A 23,956-nucleotide genomic window follows, 5' to 3' on the forward strand; every position below is an offset into this window, starting at 1 on the left:
TCGTCCAAAGTTAGCTTAAAAATATTGCTTGTTTTAACTAACTAATTCATAGCATTTAGTTAATTTCTAATACCATTTTTATTTATTTTATGTAATATCAATTATGTGTTGTATGTACCTATCTGCGTTTGAACCATTTTATAAATAATAATGCAATGTTTACATTGTTATAACTTACCTCTATTTTAATAACTTAAAAGAGCCATCTAGCAAAGCAATATAATATTTAACGTAGAAAAGAGAGGTCATAAAGGAGTTCATATTATTAGGACCTTTTAGAGCAATCATTTTAATACAAATATAAAATTATTCTTATCTAAAATTTCTTAGTAGAACGCAATGAGATCGAGGTTTTATCTTTAACAATGTAATTTTTACCTTATATAAAAGTGTGTCATGTACTACACAAACAAAAGCTTCAAATTGATTAAAAAATACGCCAACTGTTATTAGCGGTATCTCCCATGCGTCACATGTTATATAATTAAGTTAGAAACGTTAATATTTCCAAGGTATAATATGCTTATACATTACCCTATATTTTAATAAAACCTAGTATTTATTTATAAGATTAATTAAAGATTAAAACAATCAAGGAGATGGGAAATGTTCCAGTTTTATATGTATAGCAACAATACTTTACTCTTAAGTTTTCGAAATATTACAAATTTATTATAACAATAGCATCAACTATATTCTTAATATAAATAAAACATTTATATTACATAATATAACTCAGATATATTTTTAAATATCGCTAAAAGATGTGATGATTGTTAAACAAATTTATCTGTATTTCAAAATTGGCGCCTTAACAGATTCACATTAAGGTTCTTGTACACATTAAGAAATTATATCATATTCAAATTCAACTTCCTTTAATCCCAAGCTAAAATATTAAGTACTTACATAATTTGACTAATATTAACAATAATTTAACACCGTGTACAAAGACACAATTTAAAAAATACTTTATTAAGAGTTCCATAGTTATAGAAAAAAAATGTTTTAAAATGTTAATACTGATAGATATTTCAAATTAAAACTAAAATTTTAATCAAATTTACTTTAAATTGTTACTTAAATTAAATTAGGAAAACTAAATATTTACTTACACTATATTCTTAAAAAGTTTAATCAATACATCTTCATACACAAACAATCGCAAGAGAAACTCATTTTTTTATATTAAATTCAACTCTGAAATGTGAACATCAACAACTCAAATATATGTTATATCAAATATTATAGAAGTTAAAATAATATTATGTATTTTAAAGTGAAAAATATCTAGTGATCAAAGTGTTTTAACAAAATATTTTTATAGATTAACGTCACTTTTTACCGTCGTCGTTCATTGATTAGTCACAACATAATATATTTACTTATAAAAATGGCAACATTAAAGGCTCTGCTGATTTTGTTTATTTTGAACGAGATATTACTAATTTGTGTTACCTGCCTTCGAATCTGTTTTACTGCATTAGGATTTTATAAGTTATGAAATATCACTAAAATGATACTATATTCTACAATGTTAAATTTTGTATTTATAATTTTATAGTATAAAATCGCTTAGAGTGTATTAAACTTAATTAAATTAACTAAAAGATATGATATGAATTTTATTTAGAGTATAGATAACAAAAAAAAAATTGAAATTATTTATTTTGATGTAGCAACATCTTCCACTACAAGTTTGCGCATGCGCCGAATGGCGATATTTCAGTGATTATTCTTTGAAATAATATTTTTTAACCATGAAATTTTGTCGTTAGATGGTATATATTTGAGTAAAGTTTTAGATAATCCAATTTCTCAATTTATTCATTAAAAAAAACAGGATTAATAAATTACAGTTATAAAAGTGAATAAAGTGTACCATTGGTGGCCATTACAAAACCTAAACTTTTTTATCAGGACAAATGTCCATTTGAAATTTGATGTTTCGGCGACGTTGTGAAGCTAATCATAAATTACGTACTGTGTTTTTATTTGCTTACTAATTTAATCGCATTAAGAGCCGTGAGCTTCAGTATAAGGATTACTTCTAATAAATCTGTTGCAATACGAATAGTGCCGACAGATAATTTTATTTGGGTTGACTTCCCACATAGAAGACCTGTCAATTGTTAAGTTTTTCCGATTGTTTTTTCACTTTTAACATCGACTAACATTAATTAAGGCGTTATACAACGCCCTAAGGTTAAATTTATTCATTGGACTGGTATAGATTGTACCACCTACATTGCTTGTTGTTACTCTTCAGTGAACATAACAGTGGAACGGCGACCTATAATAATTTTCGTTCCTTTCCTATTGTATTGTATCAAAATTATCAGAAGTCATTATCAGTTAAAAGTATAGTTATCTATTACTTAAAGGTTTACCATTATTAAACAGTCGATTCGCGAGTCGCCGAAACATCTTTATTGTGGTTACAGTGTGACAAAAATGATTTTAAGATAAATTCTAAATAGTGTAGTGTTTGCTGTGTCAAAAGAGAAATAAAAATAGCAATATTTATAAAAGTGTCGGGTCTGGATTGGTGGTGTGTGCAGTGGAATGGCGAGATTGCAGTGCAGTGGTTGGAGGCTGTGACATGGACTACGGCGTGGTGCGGCCCCGACTGACGGTGGGCTCTGGGAGTGAACGGGGGTGTTGGGCTTAGTGCCTGCACATCATAACATATATTATGAATAAGCGTGAGGGTAACAAGGACAAGGAACGTCAGAGCGACGACAAAAGAACTTCCACGTAAGGATCTTTCTTTAATTATCATTGATAGGGTAGTGTGCTTCATATTTTTCAAGTAGATCCAGTTTTTATGCTTCTTAAGTATTGCTGTATTATATCAACTGTGTATGTATCACCAACATTCCTGATACTCATATTTTAGTGTAGAAATACAAATTTAATCTGATAATGATAAAGGAATGTAATATACAAAACACTCATCAAAAAAATTTAATCTCTATACTAGATTTTAATATTGATAGGTTAAAAATACCTAAAATGAGTAATAACACTAATATAAAAAGATATAAATTATATTTACCCTTGGGTAAATTATGAAATAACATGTGTAGCAAGAATATACCTAAAATAAATCTATAGAAGTGCTTGAAAAAATTTAAGTTAGTTTATAATGCAACCAAGTCATTTTGTTAAATATTTTTTATAATAATGAACTCCATATGATATTTAAATATACGGACTTATTATTCCTTCTCATGTAATACATATTTTCAATACTTTAGTAATTTTGAATGCACACATGAATTTTTATGATCATTGATTGTAATAGTAATAGATCAGAATGAATATCATTCTTATAAATCATGCTACTTATTTAAATCGAATGTTTCTGACATAGACATTTCAAAGAAACATTTCATGAATCTTACAATGGGTAGGTTACATTGAAAAATGTACTTCAAACAAAATTTTTAGTAAAAGGTGTAGTTACACTATGTTGACTCTTAAATATTATATAATTATAATAAATCAGGTTACAAAAAAAGAATATTCTATAACAGGGCTTGAGTTAAAAGACAGGTTTTTTATTACATTTAGTAGATCTTGACAATTTGATGAAACAAATTATAGATCTCTTCAACAAACACTTTCTTATGTCTAAAGTAAAGCTTTTGAGGGCAAAAAAGAAAAAAAACATCATCTGTAATTTTATTTTATAATAATAACAATTGTATCAAATATTTTATTATACTTGTATGTTATATTCCATTATTAACTTTTTTATAACATTCTGTTATTATTTTTCACAATTTTTTTACAAAACAAGAATAGTATTATAATGAATATAATGTCTTTAATTGCAATATATAATACAACAGTACTTTTTTTTAAAATAACAAGTAATATGTTATATGGAACATATTTTAATTACATTTTCTTAATAAATAGCAGTTTTGTTACAATCAATATGAAATAGTTCTTTTGGTTCTTACAAAATACAAATTTTATGTGAATGTATTATAACAGTAATGAAAATATCATCTTAAACAGAAATGTTATCATATCTCTATTATCATCAGTGTCAGTATTTAAATAGATAAAACAATCTATATATAAAAATCCTATCACTAGTCTCAAATATGTGACCCATGAAAGTCAGGAAACAGTTTGTAGTAACATACAAGCCAGTGCATATATGTAATGTACATATTACTAATATTATAAATAGATATGTTAGTGAATCAGAATATGTAAACATCTTGTATCTCACACAATACTCTTGATAAGGCTTCTTAATAAAAACATAACTTTGTTATCTCCTATATAAATTTGTATTCAATATTGTTCAATACATTCAACACATTGTGTTAGCACAAAAAATACTAACAATATGGATTATTGTGATGTAGTAAATGATTATTGATTCATAATTTAAACATATTCAACAATAATAAGTTAAATCTCGTGAGCCATGTATCTTGGCATAAATTTGACATGTGAGTCAAGCAGAAGTGATGGTTATAATAGTACAATAAGTATGTGTTTTAAACAGGATTCAGACAAGATATTCAATTATATAAAAACTGGTAATGCATAGAAAATTGTAAGTATTATTTACTACTTAATTTTAATCATTTAAATAGTCTTACATTGAATATGCATTTTGAATTTAAAATAAACACTACACTTTCTAAAGTTTACATCTGTTGGTGTCAAGATTGTTTTGTTAAAAAATATTTGTGTATTTTTAATATGTATGTGCAGATACTAATGAAGAGTTTATAAACATAAATATATCATGCTTCAATCACCATCATCATTAATGGTATAATAAACATAAAAAATAAGTACAATCAAAATTGAAATAATTATATTAATGAAATAAGTATCTAAACAACAATAACAATCAAAAAAAGATGTTATTGTTTGCAATAAACACTTCTAGTTTTGTTCTTTAAACCTTAATCACTTATAAACTTAAATATATTCACATGAGACACTAAAAATACCTACACATTGTTATGTATTAAAATATAAAATGAAAACTTGTTATCTTAATAAAATTTGACTACTTAAAATATTTTTAGTGTGCACTAAATGGAAGTGCATCAAGTAACTTTCACTTTTAGACTCAATGCCAATAACGGTTGGTATGATTCATTGCAGTCAATGTATACTTAACTTGATTATGGTGTATTTGTAAAATTATATCTCCAAAGGATAATTTGTTTGGTGCTAAATGTTCTTACATTTATGATGTTTATATTTGAATGAAATAGAACTGAAGAAAATAATTATCATGACTAAATAATAAGGAAATTATAAGTAATTAAAATAGAAGAATGTTTCATTGTCCGGTCATTTAAAAGATTACTATTAGCAAATGGCGTATACCAGCACTTTATCTAAACAGCTTAACTTAAAACCTTACTTTATTGACTGGTTCCATGCTTATGTTTGTAACATTATATACCAACACTTACTGCTTCTTTTATTGTAACGGAATAAAGTATTAAGTTGATTTGCTGCAAAGAGAAATAAATTTGTTTATAAATATTGAAGTTACATATCAAATATTATTAGTATGTATGTTAAAAAGAGAAAGTGAAAATTTTAATACTTGCGTGTACCTAGTTTGGGTTGATTAGTAGCAATCTATCTAGTATCTACACATGAGGTAAAGCATGAAGCTTTCTCCTTACTGAAACAATTAGTTCAATTATAGTCCTCACTATTTCTTCAATAAAAATAAGTTGAAAGTATAATAAATACATTCATAACAGATACCCTATGTATGTCATGTGATAATTGTTAATACCGTTATGTTATAATAAATCTAGTGAGGTTATAAACTGTTGAAAAATTGTGAATGAATATCACTTAAGAAGCTATTAAAGTTTAGCTACTTTATATGTTATGGTTTAGGCTAGTGTTTTTTGCCATTTTTCTGTAGTGTATTATCTAACTTGATTTATTAAAAATGAACAGTGCTTACAATTATTCAGTGACATATATACATATACTTATGCCTTTAACTTTGTTAAGGGATGAATAGTCATACATTCATGTGTCTTCTATTGAATAGAAAAAGGCACAGCACTCAAAAGTAGAATTAAACAGATTTTTAAAAGAGGTATTAGGGTTACTGTTGGTTACAAAACATAGCCAAACAATGTTCGTAAATAAAGTAATTAGAACCTTATAAATATAAACTACCACCTCATAATAATAATAATAAATTTTACATTATTACAAATTACTAAACTATTCTGGTTTTCTATTAATATGGATGAGTATTAAACTACAAGTAAAATAATTTGTGCAATGGTGTTATTTGAATTTAAACAACTAGCATATTCACATTTGAGTTTGATTAAGACAGTATTGGATCATGTTTATATATGAATCCTATTGAATATATAAACTAACCTTGAACTATGTCAGTGAACTTGTTGAATCAATCATGTGTCATTCATTAGTTTCAATAATATTATTTTTCATTAATACATTACTAATTCTATTTGAAGTTGTAATTCCTTTCCATATATTTAAGTAGTCATATATGTATGCAATTTTTAGTTTATATTTTTATCATTTATTTTTGTTATTCATTAAATTTCTTAGTAGTGTACAATATTTATATTATAAACTATTCATATTAGTCTCACTAGATATATAGTTCAAATATAAATTATGGGAAATTGCATTCAGCATTATTTCCTTTGTCCGTCAATAAGACAAAAGAAGCAATTTATGCAGTGATATCCCATGATTGAAAAACATGTTTCGTTGATTGCATTATATAATATAATACACGAAAGAAATAAGGTATTGTATTCGATAAAAATGTTTGTTTACTGAAAGATATAATGGTATGAAATTCATTGTCAAGATTATATTTAGAGGGCGTTACCATCAAACGATATTAATAATATTGAATCTTATAGCTAAGGACATAGAGGGGAAGATACACGCATATGCAATACAAATATTTGGCGATCATTCTAATGTTCTATGTTGTTTAAATTCAATATGTATAATGATCAAATGAATTTATTGTTCAGAATTTAAATTTCTCGATGGTGGGCTGTGGAAGACTTATGGCCTATGGGTATGGAAATTTTGTGTTTTTATTTTCTTTCACAAAATTAAAGGAAAACTGTACTTTGATTTGACCAACCTTATTGACAATGATTTTCCTCTATAATTAAATTAAGGCCAGTGCATTGGAACCAAGGTTCTAACAAAATCTACCTATACCGGGGTTCCTAAGTTGGTTGGTTGTACCTAATAGGTTATAAATCGATGCTACGCACAAGAAAGTAGCGAGTTATGCACTGAATAATCATTAGTGAAAATAGCACTTCCATAATCTTTCTTCTGTTTGATGTGTAAGCTATTTTGTTATAAGGGGGTTTTTACACTGTTGCAGCGCGACTGGTGCGGTGGGTGGGCGTGGCGTGGGCGGAAGCAGCGCGATGCACACGTCGCGACATTCCGTCACCTCGTCTTCGGGCGTCCTTATGGTCGGGCCCAACTTCCGCGTCGGCAAGAAGATCGGCTGCGGTAACTTTGGTGAACTCAGACTCGGTAAGAATATGAAAAGAACAAATTATATAAATCTATTTGTATACTTAACTCTTAATTATTTCATTATACATGATATATAGAGACACCTTGAGGACAAAACAATAAAAACAAAAGCCATGTTTATCTCATGAAGAGATTTCGTCTAGATCTATATGAGTTACGTAGGAAAAAAATACGACAGGCATATAATATGGTATATACATTGTTATCTATCACACGTATAATTATATAAAAAATATATCTGAATTGCCTTATATATTAAAAAAGAGATGGATAAATAAAAACAAACAAAGTTGTTAAAACACGATACACAAAAAATATGGCTTTGAAACCAATTTACAAACATCTTAGCAACGATATCTTTGTTGCGTTTGTGACCCAATTCATGCGATTCTAAAATTGATTCATATGAGTTTCTATTTAAAAAGATTAAACATCGAACTCGACACTTCAATAAAAAATATTACATAACGCAATAATTATTGATAAATTGACATATAGGTACATAAAATGAATTTGCACAATTCGAACATATATATTTTTTAAATCGGTTGACGTATATTAGAGAAATAGATCTGTTTTATCTTTGCCTATTTTTAATGATTCTTTTTTGTTATCACGCATTTAAAATTAAAAAAAAAAATGTTTATATCGACGTAACGGTACTATCAAAGATAAATAAGGATATAATGTATAACGCACAGGTGTTTTCAATGATATCGTCGTACGAAATGCAAGGCTATTATTATAAACCGTGAACGGTTACATGTTGACGCTCAGTTGTTTCTGATTTAAGATCTTGACATCTCGCGATCTCGTTGAGACCGTTAATATAACATTATGCGTTCAGTAATAATAACCTTAGCCGAGTTCGACGTCGAATCGATTTTGCAATTCGTTTTTGCATCCTTACCCTACTCAGTACTTTTACAAAGGTTGTCTTAAACAAAGGCGATTTACTCGATGACGTTGTAACCGATTAATTTTTTTTGATTATTTTTAAAATTGTTTAGATCTAGTGTATACGTCGTGGGATAGGTAGTTTATAATTAATCTAGCAACATTGTAATAACATATAAATAAAAATAAAGTGTATGTTTGTCAGTTTGTTTCCGATAATTTCCGAAATGAATCAACTGATTTCGACGAGACATATACTGATACCTGAGGAAAATTTTAGCTTGTTTAATTTAAAAATAGAATTACGGTTCCGCATAAAAAAAATTAGACAGAACAAAGTCTGCAGGGCTTTGCTGGTTTTACAATTTATCGGCAGATAAATTGTAAAACAGGGCTATTTTATTTGCATTTCATACTTAAATACAAGTCAAAATAATAACTAACCATACTTAACGTAATTAACTATTAAATTTGTATGCGTTTTATTGTAATTAAATTATAACGTTAAAGTTTTCGCAAATAACAATCTTGCTAGATTCATTTTAAAGTAACTGGTTTCGGTTACGTTTATTATCCGTTAGTTTATTGCTTTTATCACATTCATTTTGTAACATAACAACCTTTAAATATATAATTATAGAAGCAATAAATATACCTATGTATTTAAATATAACGCTAACTAAAATTTAATGAAGATAAAGAATCCAATAGGGTGTGTATAAGTAAATTCCGTTGGAAGGAATGACTCATTCTCCTTGTTATAAATTATTTGATTTCTTTGAAACGATGTTTAGGTATATTGATATTAAAGAGACTTATGCATAATTGGACGATGAGAAAGCTTGTATCAAAGGTTTTTTGACATTAAATTCTAAGTTTTGTTCTATTTATTAACTTAAAGTAATTACTTGTTACATATTTCTAGAAAACTTGTACTATAATTACATATCGAAAATGTGAAATGTATTAATTAATATCAAATGATCATTTTTAAAACCAATAATTACACAATTTGTTCTGTTTGAATGCGTTGGCAGTAACAAGCGGCATAATGATAATTACTATCAATTAACATAAGGCTATGAGTCTTAAATCTGAGTGTTTTCAATATGAATAAGTGTAACGTACGTGTTGTTGGCTTAACCACAGATATATTCAAACAGAATTTTCAATACAACCTAATGTAAATAATAACGTAAAATAATAAACTTAACTGCGTACTGAGTTTGAAATATTAAGGAACGAATACGTTTGTAAGCGTGTTTCATTATTTTAAATGAATTTATCTTCGCGTTAATGTGTTTGTAGTTTTTTTTACCTCTTATAGATCTAAATTTATAAACTGATACGCACTATATATATTTTATTTACGACGTACGTAAGCCTTAATACCTACGCAATAAGGTTTCTTATCGCTTATAACACCTGGAACTTATATGGCTGCATAGGGATGGGAATTGGATTGAACTCGCGTCATTCGAAATGTCATTAAAGCTAGCACATGTGAATCTAATAGGTCGATTTATGATTTATTTTCTCAATTATAATTGCAACGATGTTTTCGACACGTATTTGGGTCGCCGCTAAGTTTAAAATACACGCTGACTCGAAGGAGACAAGGACCTTTTTATTAAGATTTAGTTGGAATTTAAAGTAAAGAAATATTCGTATGACATTTGTTTATTATTTGTTTACTTATGGTCAGTGGAGTTGACATCGATTAGACAACCTTTGGAAATAACAGATGTTGTCTATGACTGTACTAAATAATGACTTAGTATTATTACTCCAAAAATGTATGCATATAATGAATATTTATATTACACGTAATTCAGACGCTCATTATGTATAAATGTAGTGTATGTGTTTCGAGTCGTTGACCTTTGCTATTCATCACTCGTTTGCCCTTAGTCCCATATATTTGGGGTCGGCGTAATCTATTTTATACCACTGCAAGGAAAAAGCATTTGGCATTTTTTACGACTAACTGCTTACTTAAGCTGGCTGGCTCGTGGGATGGTATCCCGCTAGCATACATATATGTATATTGTTGAGACGTCAAACGTTGTATTGTTTGTTTTGCGCTAAACACAAACAATTCCCTTAGTCGGTGATTACGACACCCACGGTGTGAGGTATCTCTTTCCTATTCAACCGAAACCAAAAGGACTTTGACCTTATAATTTAAAATTATTAATTATTGTCCTGCAATATAAAACCACAAAGATGATATTGGAAAGACGCTCTCGGCTTATTTTGTCTTTATTTGTAACTTGAACATAGTAATGTTGTTTTGTAATTAGACAACGCAGGCAAAGCTAAATGTAACGAAGATTCAAATTTGCGTTCGCATTATATAATATTAAGTTATGCTTAAATCCTGTTCTTAAATCTCAGCTTGATTTATTGGCTCAACGCATTCATTTTTTTTAATAAACAAAAAAACAATAAAACTATGACGCGCGTTAGCAAGGCGTCGTGGAAAACTTTACCGACTAAAAAGTAGGTCTAAGTATGAAGCTAGTTTTTCATATTCATACGTTCGCAAACACGTTTGATGCGATACATTCTACGTAAATCGGGTTATCGTTAAATGTTTATATCAAGATACTTTTTTTGCGTTTTTATATGCTGCTTATAGTTTATCAACCATCTATCTTTTCCTAATATTGGAGTCAAGTTTTTATTGTAATACTAAATTATCTTCAAATAATAGTCATTATTTTGCATTCAAACTTCAGACTGTTTTGACTTGAGTTTCTGCAAGTAACTTTTAACACAATACACAATTTTTAAGCCATACATACAAACATTCCTCTTGACTCATTTAGGCTGGAAAAATGATTGTGAAACAGGCTATTTCCAGAATTAAACGGATTCAAAAAATTTCACAACGCTCTTGTGGTTTTTCGAAGTAAGCTTTTATTAAAAAGATAGATAAAAACGATCATATAGATATAAACTGTCTAATGTCTTTTTTCTTCTAAAAATATACATTGCGGATGAACGTATAACGGAGTTAGACGTTGCCAGTTACAATCCTATTTTATCTTAGATATAATATTCATTTTATTACGATTTTATAGTCTGTAACGAATATCATTCACCTTTTATATTAAATAAGCTATAAGGTAATGTTTTGATTATAGGTTGTTGTTATACTTCTGTGTGCGTTATGTTTTCCCAGACATTATCGTAGACAGCATGAATGAAACTGTGACCTAAATTTGCGAGGACAAGGGTCAGATCTGATTACATTGATCGTGTCTTCGTTAGTATGACATAATTTTTTCCTCGTAAAATTTATCAAATGTCATTGTCATGTCACGTAGGATAAATTATCCATTTTGTTAAAACAGCACGTGAAGCTATATGTGTTTGTCGCCAAAAAAAAAGAAAATTGCCTATATAGGTACTGTCAACACTTGCTTATAACAAAATTTTCTTCAAAAGTTTATACATATATAAAAGTATTTTTTAAACAAAAATGATACATCGTCGTGTAATTTGAATTACACAGACACATAACTTTTAATGATTAAATTCAACTCAATATAATTAAAAAATAATCTTTTATTGAATTCGGATGTTAATCCGAATGTAATGGATTGTTTCCAGCTTCAAAAGGGATGATGAAATCTGACCTCGATGATTTGGATGGAAATATTTTATAATGGAGTTCCAAGATTTGAAGTACCCTTGTACTAAAGTTCAAAAATGATATTTCGTTCATACCGTACATATAATCTTCCCGTTAATATTTTCTTCTATATAAGATATTTAATTTAAGATTTTCCTTGCCGTATCAGAGCAACAGATAAATAACAAGTTCAAACAACGTCTAAATAAAGAAATGTTTTCGTTAAATTAAGGCAAGGCTTATCCGGTTCAAAAATATTTTCGCTTTGTCGTATTTGTATTATATTTTCTATATTTATGTGTATTACATAATAGGTATTCGTCACATTAAATTAACGCCTAGTACCAAATAATTTTCTAAACTAACATTGACATGGATGATAATTGTTTACACTAAATCTCATAAAATACACAAACGTGTTATGAAACCTCAGACTATTATCAAGTCTGTTATGATAAGGTTCTATGGTCTATTACAAATTAAGGAAGAATAAATCTTAAATATAGGTATTGCTATGTTTAGCTAGTTCTTCATTGATATATCTTTGTTAATATTGGAACTCTATTCCACTTAACTACTTATAACCACTTTAATCTAACTTTCCAAGTTGCGATAACAGCTTCGTTGACATTGAAATCGCATTTTTTTTTTCGCGAATCCATTATGAATGTCATAGATTATTCAAGCTCTCGACCAATGATATCGTGTCAAATCGATGTTAGAGTTTGTTTATTGGTCTTTATTCCTGCGGTCGGTATGGGCTATGACGTCAGCAATCTCTATGTCATTAAAGTGAAACTAGAAAAATAAAAGAACTATACATTTCATTTTATGACATCAAGTCTTATACGTTACGATATGGCCTAGTGGTCAGAACACGTGAATCTTAAACGAATATTGTGACTGGTTTACCAAGCAATGTTTTTATGCGATTATAATTCATCTCGTGATTGGCGGTGAAAGAACATTTAGTAAATAATTATAAGAAAAAATTTATTTGAGATAAGAAATATTTTACAATTGAATATTATGTGTAAATTAAACAAAAAATAGTAACTGCTACATGTATATCCGTTAACCCGCAATGGGGAAGCGTGGTGAAATGCTGCAAAACTTCTTAAAAAAAGAGTACGCATAAAACTGGCATAACAGGCTGTTACTAACACAAACATGTACTATTAATAAGTAAAATAATAATGATCATTTTATAATCATATTTAGTGAAAATTGTCGATGTTCAGATAACATTGTTAATAGTAAAATCGTTAAGCGATGTCAAGTCGTATTGTTCCATTTTATTCGCCGGCTGATAAGATATGAAGCCATTGAGATCTGATAGTGACGATCTTTACAATGGACGGTGTCGCAAATGAATCAGTCGTGTGACGTCACGAGATGTACTCGCTTCGTGTTATCAGGAAGTTGAGTTTCGAATGCTATCGTTTGTCTCTTTCCTTCCTAGGTTTTCTCTAAACGTAAAGTGTGAACATGTTTTTTTTTTTAATTTTAATACAGCCCAAGTAATACTTTCGAGACGCGAATATCCTGTTAATATGATTCAAGCATCTACAGTTGTTACGTATAAAATAATTCAGATGTTCTAGAAATTAACCGTCAAATGCTTTCAAGTACATTTTCCGTGTGTCCGCTATCCGCTCCGCTTCCCCGCCGACTTCTTTAATCGAAAGCCTCCAAAGATAATTGATAATAATTAGTTTTTAAACAACATGTAATTCGGTACTATTTAAGGTAATGTATTTTTAGCGGCGGATACTGGCCATTATCGTCTGGTAATTTGTTTTCAGTTTTAATAAATGTATTCAATATTCAGTTTTAATTCAATTTTAATAGAGGAGACGTTTGTTGCGAAGACAATAACACAGTGACCTTAACGACGATTCTGTTACACAATTCCACTAAATTGCGTTAACGTCTAAGTTATGTTAATTATAAAAGCATTGTACACAATAATATAGTACTGTGTCGTGCCGCGGTATATTATACGAAAACCTGTTAAATCAGATCAGATAAAAACTACGCTACAATAAATATGCATAGAAGGACTAGGGTATTTGGTTTATTTTTGATAAACTTTTATGCCAAAATGTGTAAATAATGTTACTGATAAATCTAATAATACGATAAATTAAAATAATACACCATTATCTTGTGGCACTGACGTCACGATAGAATAAGGTTGCAGATAGAGTGAGAGCTTTTAGAAATATGTATTGTGGCAATACTGTATATATCCCACTGCGTCGCCCAATCATTATTTTATATTCAACCTCCAAGCTATACTTAGTATAGTAGGGTTCCGGTTTAAAGGAAGAGCTAGCCAATGTAACTGCATATACTAGGGGCAGAACATTTTAGTTTTCAATGTTAGTGGCGCATTGGCGATGTAAGGAATGATTATGGTGCCAATTTTTTTGACAGTGGTGATTACTCGTCATCTGGTGTCCCAATTGTCCGCCTATAACAAAAATTTAAATAAATGCTCATTTTACTTTTGTCAGTTGTTCGTTTTCTTAAATATATTTATGACTTACTCGTTAACTTATATTGAAAACGAAATTGTAAACTATCGGTGTCTATATAAATCGTGAGTCGCTTAAACAACTAATCACTTTAATAGTTTAATAATAGCATCACCCTACTTGCCTACCCAGTAGTTGAGTATTATATCACGTCAGTCAATGTCAATAACAAACCATCTGCTCTATGGACTATCTCAAATGTAAATGTTCGTGAATTACACTTTTATTATGGCAACACCAAGTGTTTCGTGGGCACTTAACAGATTATAATGTAATTTCTAAGAATGAACGCGGAAATCTGTTCGCGTCAAACGTAAATCTTAGAGATTTGTTGTTCTTTTTAAATAGTTCTTAATCGAATGTTTTATTTTCAGGGAAAAATCTCTACAACAATGAACATGTAGCGATTAAAATGGAGCCTATGAAATCAAAGGCTCCTCAATTACATCTAGAGTACCGGTTTTACAAACTGTTAGGAACGCACGGTAAGTTTAATATGTATATTTATGTAAGTATATTAGAACTTTAGATTTTAATACATCCAGAGCCACAATCATATAATACTTGGTTCAAGGATATATAAAATAATATACCTACGTCATTTATTCATCATTTTATATATTATGCAAAATTACAATTCTAATTTATTCATTTTTTAAATTAACTATAATGTTACTGATTCGGAGGTTTCAACGACTCTCTCTCGTTCTATTTTTAGAATGTTGAAAATTCAAACTTCGACTGCTAGCGTCGTTGTAAGGAGTTTGGCTCTAAGTCAACCTCCTTTATTTGTATGATAATAGTTGTTGTCACGGAACTCAATCTATTATCAATGAAATGTTATTCATTAAAAATTAAGTGATAAGCTTGCCCATTTTTTTGTTAATGCTGATTGTGTAATACTTAATCCGATGTACTCATTATTCAACAAAAGAAAATAGTTTGTCTATTACTCATGTATTGACGAAAAGCTACTATTGGATGTACAAAGAGACGGTTTCTCGTTATTTATCAGACGAAATAGTTTGTATACATTACCCGTGAGATTTCATAAGAGTAAAATATTTCTGCCACTAGAAACAATAATGTGTAGAATACACCTGTTCAGCTCGAAATAGAACGATTTTATCGTAATATCACGGTACAGATTTCCTAACACACAATGAACTTCGAATACGAATACTTCAGAAATTTCATCCTACATACACTTTGGCCTATATAGTAAATATAACGGGATTCTACAACTACGAACTACTAGTGATATCTAAAGAGTATTTAGTCCGCGTTATTTATTCAAAATTATTGCTCAGAGGGCTTACCAAAAGTGTACTACTTGGGTACTTGTGGCGGCCGCTACAACGCCATGGTCATGGAGTTGCTAGGACCCTCTTTAGAGGACCTCTTCGTTCACTGCGGGAGAAGGTTCAGGCTCAAGACGGTCCTTATGATCGCTATGCAGCTAGTAAGTCGCTATACGTTCAGTAGAAACGCGTTCCTCAGACACAACACCGCAACCGATATTGATTGTGGTTTTATCTTTGTCGGAACATGGTCATGACGTTGATTAGCATCCGCCGCAGAACCTTTATTTGTACGAGCATTGCTCTCGTGAGCCATAGATATCGGATTCAGTGTTGTGTCTATGCTAGGTGCGAGCGAGAGCAATGCTATGTGCGCGCGTGTTGAACGTAAGTACTAAATCTTTTTGTCTTTTTCTCTCCTTTCCTTCCCCTTTTCCCACCTGGATCCTACAGCTCCGTCGACAGCGGAAGGCATCCCAGAAGTTTACTACTTCGGGCCCTGCGGTAAATACAATGCATTGGTCATGGAACTGCTCGGACCGTCGCTAGAGGATCTATTCGACCTCTGCGGCCGTCGCTTCTCTTTAAAGACTGTATTGATGATCGCCATGCAGCTGGTAAGTCTGTTCTGTTATAACATATTTCATATATTTGTTCTGTAAATAAATATTCAAAGTAATATAGACAGATTTGGCATATAAACTACCTTTAATGGAGACAACTGATCATGTGGAACTATTTAGAATCTGGCTTCACTATATGGGTTCCAAAATTTACTACAAAATAAGCGTATCTGTTAAAGCTGTTTTTCTTCTGCTTAAATGTTGTAACAATTTTGTATAATGCGAAAGTTTATGATAATACAATACAACGGTGCATTTGTAACATAAATTGCAATGGTATTATTATAAAACGAATCGCTTACAAAATACGGTAAACTTTGGAATTCGTTGTTAAAACATTTACAGTATATCTAAATTCTGAACGAAAACAGTTAGTCTGTTATTCAAATCGTGCAAAGTAGTGCTAATATGTTTGCACAAATCTTATCGGTCGATGATCATATCTTTGTTGCTTAGAGTCTCTCTTAGTCATAATTCACTCTGTATGAAGTTAGCATATTTTCTGTAGCACCGATTTTGATTTGTTTTTTCACGGTGCCGCGAATGAGGCTAAAGTTAACACTGTATGCATGTGACCTAGATCTTAACGCCTCATTCGATTTTCAAAAAAAGAGTTTGTCAAATCGCAGTGCATATATTACGTCAGTAAAAACCTTTCCGTGTAAATGCTTTTTGACAATGTTTTCGTAATATTCATCTTTTGAATATTACTACTATATAAACGGCTTTAGTTATGAAAGTTGTAAACGAGTAATAAGACATAATTGATATTCAAAAAAAGAATATCGTCCTTTAAGTAATTATCCGTAAACAACATTCGTAGGCCGTTTATTAACAGTCGTTGACCTTTAAAACGTAGGGATGTATTAGGATCAATGATACGAAACCTAATCCTCGATAATTTATTCTAATATTTGCAATTGAAGACGTCTAATAAATGTTCGTCTGTTACAGTTACATCGGATCGAATATGTCCACACGAGACATCTAATATATCGGGATGTGAAACCCGAGAATTTTTTAATAGGTAGAGCTACGAGTAAAAGGGAAAAAATCATCCACATCATTGGTGAGTCGACTTATGTTACCTTTCGTTAATGAGCTTAAGAAGAGAATTATACAGGAATATTACGTTAAGTGATAACGAAGCCTTTGGACTGCGTGTTAACGTTAGCTGTATATTAATTAATTAAAATTAAATGAAATTACTGAATTGCTTTCCGCACAGCCATTAATATAAAATTATAAACTGTGAATGCTATTTCGGGTACGGAGGTATAACAATAGTTCCGATTTCAACGTGATTTAAAAAAAAAAGTAACTTAATTAAATAAATAAATAAAATAAATATGAGACAACATCACATACATTACTCTGATCCCAATGTAAGTAGCTGAAGCACTTGTGTTATGGAAATCAGAAGTAACGACGGTACCACAAACACCCAGACCCAAGACAACATAGAAAACTAATGGTAAACTATATCGACTCGGCCGGGAATCGAACCCGGGACCTCAGAGTGGCGTACCCATGAAAACCGGTGTACACACCACTCGACCATGGAGGTCGTCAAAATTGTAGTCTTCGTATGAGCAATAACGAATGTTATTCGACGTATAATTCGTGCCGCAGTTTTGCTCGCCACCTTGAATACACAAGGCCCAGTTTTCGCGAATCGATAGACACTTGACCTTCGTAATCCCATTATACACTGCAGACAATGTGAATAGGAAACCGTTACCGCGTCAGCTGTCTTTCGTTTCGTTATCTTTTTTGTCAGTTAATGAATTCAATTCTATCGACGTTATTTCAGTTATAATGACGTTACTTTATTTATTTCTATTAAGTCTTCAGTGGTTCAAAATTCGACCATAAAAATTACTTATAACATTTTTTATTGATAGTAAAAAAATAGTAAAGCTATCAGTTACTAAATAAATAAACTGTTTTATTTTAGTTTTATATAATGCTAGTTGTCGCCCCCGACTTCGCTCGCGTTTTAGAGGTTTGTTTGTCATGTGTTAGTCAAAAAATTAGCCTATGTGACATATGCTATGTCTATGTCCTTTCCAAATTCCAAAAACTTCGGTTCAGTGGTTTGGTAGTGAAAATGCTGCACACAGAGTAACTTTCACATTTATACTATTAAATATGTAATATATAGATATACCATATAGTTTTGTCTATTATTATAATTTATGAATTGGAAAACAGATAGCGATTAATATTATAATATATCTATGACAAACCGTTAACCTGTTTGAAAGATATTATTCCTTTTTATGAAGTATACAATTAAGACTTGACGACATATTGTGCTTGTAAATGAAATAAGCGAAAAAACGTATATGAACTTAATAGCACTTAGATTTCATTAGATTATTCGTAACAATACGTTTGTGATAGCTTGATAACATAAGCCGGCACAATAAGTGTCGTTAAGTAACGCGGTACAATGAAAACTGTGAAGTAATACAATCTTTGCTACAACGAGGTTTGTGGTTGAAATATAGTAACGAACATTTTTTGCTAGGGACTCCGATACAGCTGTGTCTTTTATTACGTATTTTTGTAAATGTTTTTAAATTCGACGTCGCTTCTAATCGAGAGTTCTAAAATTATAAACAGTAATTTTCACCTAAGTACAACATGATAAATACTATTTTTTTTTAAATATGGTAAAATGGTGTTAATATACTTATAATAAATTAGAGAATTGTAGTTTAATTAGATTGTAGAGTAATGTCGTCATCGAGATTTTCCTCGGCTGTCTAAAATATAAATTTGTTATTGTAATTATAATTCGTTGCTAAGCCTAAATTTTAAACCTATAACAAACAGTACAATTTTGTTTATAGTAGTATAATTACATTTTTCAAAGACCTCTTTTAGATTTTACGATTTTATTTAAAATGCCTTACGGATATTTTTATTATGTTGATTCATCTATATTTATAACAGTGGTTTTATTCTCTATTATGACAATAATGTTTGTTGTTCGCCGCGACTCTGCTCGTGACGTATTTCCATCGTAAATCTTATATCCCTTTTCCAGTCTGAGGCTACGTGGCTTAGGTTCTCTTGCATTTCAATACGATCGGTTCAAACAGACAGATACTTATATATTACTACATACTAAGTGCTATAACCACTTGCTAATTAACTGGAAATTTCTAAATTGAACTATCATATAATATATTTATACAATATGGAAATGGGCTTGGGGTAAATACTGTACTTAGGGTGTATTGCTGGTTACTATGGGTGGACAACGCGTATACACGTATTATTTCAAACTGAGAAAATGCAAATATTTACTTACACCACAAGACATACTTGTAATTATGAAAAGTTAATATCCTTAAAAAATTAAAACTCAACAAACTGTTTCATTTCTTAATGTGTTGGTATTATTTTTTCCAGATTTCGGTTTGGCCAAAGAATATATAGACTTAGAGACAAACAAACATATCCCGTACCGGGAGCACAAGTCGCTCACCGGGACTGCGAGATACATGTCAATAAATACACATTTAGGAAAAGGTATGTAATCATTATGGTCATATACAATAGTTAAGACGGCTCATTAAACATACTACGAATGTCTTAAAAGAAGATTAAAATTAGCTGATTCGTGCTTATATAGGGTCGTCTTGTGTAGATAAGTTCAAACTCACAGAAGAATTAATAAAAGTTATAGAAGTGAAATTATTTTAGAAAATCACTATTGTGTCTAACCCAACATACTTTTTGTATGTATTTTGAAAATACTTTAAATGCCTGAAAAATATGACTTGGTTTTAATCATGACTCCTAAAAACATTATACTAATAAACTACTCATAAAAATATTATACATATAATCGACTTCCTAAAAACATTATACATTTACGAAGTTGATAAACGTTGTATATTAGAAAATAATAGGAAACTTTATAGAAATATTTCAGAACAAATTTGTTATTCTAAAGCATTACGTTTATAATAAGACTAATTCATATTAAAGTAATGTGTTTTTGGAATCAGGTTTACTCGTCACTAAAAGTACCAAAACTAAGAACTTATAATAATGCGCCCAAATTAAAAAAGCGTGAATTCCAATTTCAGTCCCATATTGCAGTCAGTTGACTTCATAGCCTTGTCAATGGCAAACTTCTCCTTATGATTTAAGTGAAAGCGAATGTTATGAAATCACTGTAAAATAATATACATAACGTTATATAACCCAGTTATAGTAAACATCACATAAATTCATACAAACTTCATTTTTCTAATTGTTTACACTTTTAAATCTTAATATCCAAACAATACGGTCCTATTGATCTCATGCTCAGCTATGTTGGAAAATATTTGAAACAATCAACACGTAAAAACTTCACGTTTTGAATCGAATTTGCCAGACATGACTGCATAGATATATAATCTATGATTAATTAATAAAGTCATGAAATAGTTTAGAACCTTGCAATCCTAAAAGTAGCCATTATATTGTATACTATTTACCTTCATCATAAGAAAGAAAAAGAAGAAGCTATCATAGACTTTAATCTAATGAAATAGTTAATTTTATTGATATATATATATATATATATATATTACCCGACTGCCAAAGAAGGAGGGTAATGTTTTTCGAGTGTATGTAAGTATGTATGTATGTCTTTTCCTTTGTGACCTCCTGTAGCCTAAACGGCTTGATGGATTTTGATGTATGAGGTATCGTTAGATTTGTCTTGATTACGGGAGTGTCATAGAATACATTTTATCCTAAAAGTCCCACGGGATAAAGACATAATAATATTTTTTTTAAATTTCCCTTTAAAAAAATATGTATGCGGTATCATTAGATTCATTTCAATCACGGGAGTAATTAATATAGGATACGTTTTTTCTCAAAATTCCCACGGGAACATGTTAATTCTGCGTCAACGCAAAGTTTTACTCTTTTTTTAGTGTGCAGTCGGGTATTTTGTTTTTTTAATAATTTTTATTATATATATTATCTTTTGTTAAACTATTCATATAGTTTATTTAATTAATTATAATAAATCTACAATTTATTTGTGCATTTTTTAGTTTCAACTGTAACATTTATAAACCTCTTTTCTATTTTAATAAAATAAAGCTACATGATGTATTTAAATAATATATACCTATAAATTTGTATTTTTATTTTTCAGAACAATCTAGACGCGACGACCTAGAAGCTCTGGGGCATATGTTTATGTATTTTTTACGTGGTTCCTTACCCTGGCAGGGTTTAAAAGCTGATACACTCAAAGAAAGATACCAAAAAATCGGTGATACCAAACGAGCGACTCCAATTGAGGTATTTCTTCATACAAATACTTTTCATATAATAATAAATTTTATAATATTACTATAGTAAATATATCAAACTTAATAATACTTCATATTATTATTTTCAATTTAATTGAAATTAAATTAATGAATAGAGCCGCCATTGTGAAGTGACAATAGTTTTACATTTTAATGTACACAGTTCAATGATATTCTAATAAACAGATATGTTATACCAATACTAAACAACAGAAAAAAGTGTGCCGCGCCGGCGATCGTTTATTTTACATTTCGTTACAAGTAAAAAGGATAGCTTGATAACGTAACGTAAAAGGGATAACTAGATGTTTTAATTACGCAATACGTATTACTACATAATTATGATGTATTATAACGTATTACTGGCATAATTATGATGAAAACGACTAAAGGCAAACGTCCCAATTAGGACGTTTTCTAGTCTTCACTTTTTGCGCGTTAATGACATATCTGTTTACTTGAACATCATTGACACAGTTACAATTGATAAAGGAATATTCTTTATTTTGATTTTATTTAAGCGAAAAACAATAATATCAAAATATTCAAGGTGATTCAAAAAGAGTAAATTAGGTGGAATGTTATCTATTTCAAAGACGAAACCAGTCATTAAGAATGCACATTTCTACGTCCCCACTTCTAGCTTCAAGCTTAATTGGAGGGGGTATATTGGTACATTAGTATAATACCTTGAAGATAAAATCGTATATTAAAATTGATTTTAAGTATTGTAGGAAATGAGTGATGTGGGGGGGCGTGTGTTTAAGTATTGTTGTAGCGCGATGAGTGATGTGGGGGGGGGGGGGGCGTGTGTTTAAGTATTGTAGGAAATGAGTGATGTGGAGGGGTTGAGTTTAAGTATTGTAGCGCGATGAGTGATATGGGGGGGGGGGCGTGTGTTTAAGTATTGTAGGAAATGAGTGATGTGGAGGGGTTGAGTTTAAGTATTGTAGCGCGATGAGTGATGTGGGGGGGGGGGGGGGTGTGTTTAAGTATTGTAGAAAATGAGTGATGTGGAGGGGTTGAGTTTAAGTATTGTAGCGCGATGAGTGATGTGGGGGGGGGGGGGGGGGGGTGTGTTTAAGTATTGTAGGAAATGAGTGATGTGGAGGGGTTGACTTTAAGTATTGTAGGAAATGATTGAAGTGTGGGGGGGTTGTGTGGCAGGTGCTGTGCGAGGGGCACCCGGAGGAGTTGGCAACGTACCTGCGCTACGTGCGTCGATTGGACTTCTTCGAGACGCCCGACTACGACCAGCTGCGTCGGATGTTCCGAGACCTGTTCGAGCGGCGCGGGTACGTCGACGACGGCGAGTTCGACTGGACCGGCAAGACCATGGTAACCCCGGCTCATGCCTAGCCGCTTGCCCGACGCTTGTATACGGGGTAGCGAGTCATTTGCTCACTGCCTAGCCGCTAGCCCGCCGCTTGACACTCGTGCCATACGGGGTAGCGAGTCATTTGCTCACGGCCTCTAGACTTGATTTACATATACAGTGCACCACGGAGCGTTATTGTAAAAATGGTGAAAAGGATCACTTGTTAATTGATTTATATATGATGCCTGTGTTAAACATACTGCCATTATAAATAGAAAAAAAAATTGGCAGACATTTTAAACACTGATTTGATATACAATTAAATATATAGTTGTAGATAATGTTTATGCCTCGTCTTGCATTATGTTGAAAATTTGAATAACTTGTGAGACTAATGAGCAAATTATATATTACTGCTGTTTTTGTAAGCATTATAATACAACGCAACGGTGGCAATGATCCTTAATGTTTGTTTTGTCTCGGTAATCACAAATGGTATCTGCCATATGAGCAAATGATATGGTAACTCGCCAGCTCCCTTAACTGCCTTCTTGCTTGATGTGGGAAATGTTTTAAGAATATTGAAATAACACATGTATTTACTTCAAGTTTCTTACATTAATTTTCAAAACAATTATTGTGGTTGTGGCAACTTATTAGTTATAACAAATGAAAATGGGACTTCAAATCCTGATTATGCTTCGGTTTAAAAAGTCAAGCATTATTATT

At 30.7% G+C, this 23,956-nt stretch overlaps 1 protein-coding gene across 11 annotated transcripts; it reads left to right on the top strand.

Annotated features, from left to right (window-relative positions):
• Positions 1–1,687: 1,687 nt before the first annotated feature.
• Positions 1,688–23,398, top strand: LOC124534791 (casein kinase I). 11 transcript variants are annotated; one of them, XM_047110808.1, is made up of 10 exons: positions 1,697–1,980; positions 2,445–2,757; positions 7,044–7,090; positions 7,412–7,569; positions 15,024–15,134; positions 16,404–16,567; positions 17,528–17,642; positions 19,997–20,116; positions 21,750–21,898; positions 23,077–23,398. In XM_047110808.1, exons 3-10 carry the CDS (start codon positions 7,059–7,061, stop codon positions 23,266–23,268), a joined length of 1,041 nt encoding a protein of 346 aa, XP_046966764.1. In that variant the 5' UTR covers positions 1,697–1,980; positions 2,445–2,757; positions 7,044–7,058; the 3' UTR covers positions 23,269–23,398. The 11 variants fall into 11 exon arrangements, with proteins under 11 accessions (XP_046966756.1, XP_046966762.1, XP_046966755.1 ...); XM_047110800.1 differs by lacking the exon at positions 7,044–7,090 and having other exon boundaries at positions 1,688–1,980; positions 23,077–23,395; XM_047110806.1 differs by lacking the exon at positions 7,044–7,090 and having other exon boundaries at positions 1,690–1,728; positions 23,077–23,395.
• Positions 23,399–23,956: the final 558 nt, after the last annotated feature.

Source organism: Vanessa cardui, chromosome 13, assembly GCF_905220365.1.
Source record: "Vanessa cardui chromosome 13, ilVanCard2.1, whole genome shotgun sequence".
NCBI lineage: Eukaryota > Metazoa > Arthropoda > Insecta > Lepidoptera > Nymphalidae > Vanessa > Vanessa cardui.

Excerpts from the sequence above, each read along its gene's own strand:
- LOC124534791 (XM_047110800.1), top strand. The coding sequence starts at position 2,696 with ATGAATAAGCGTGAGGGTAACAAGGACAAGGAACGTCAGAGCGACGAC. Across the intron at positions 17,643-19,996 it reads AAAAATCATCCACATCATTG|ATTTCGGTTTGGCCAAAGAA; the intron begins GTGAGTCGACTT and ends TATTTTTTCCAG. Across the intron at positions 20,117-21,749 it reads AAATACACATTTAGGAAAAG|AACAATCTAGACGCGACGAC; the intron begins GTATGTAATCAT and ends TTTATTTTTCAG.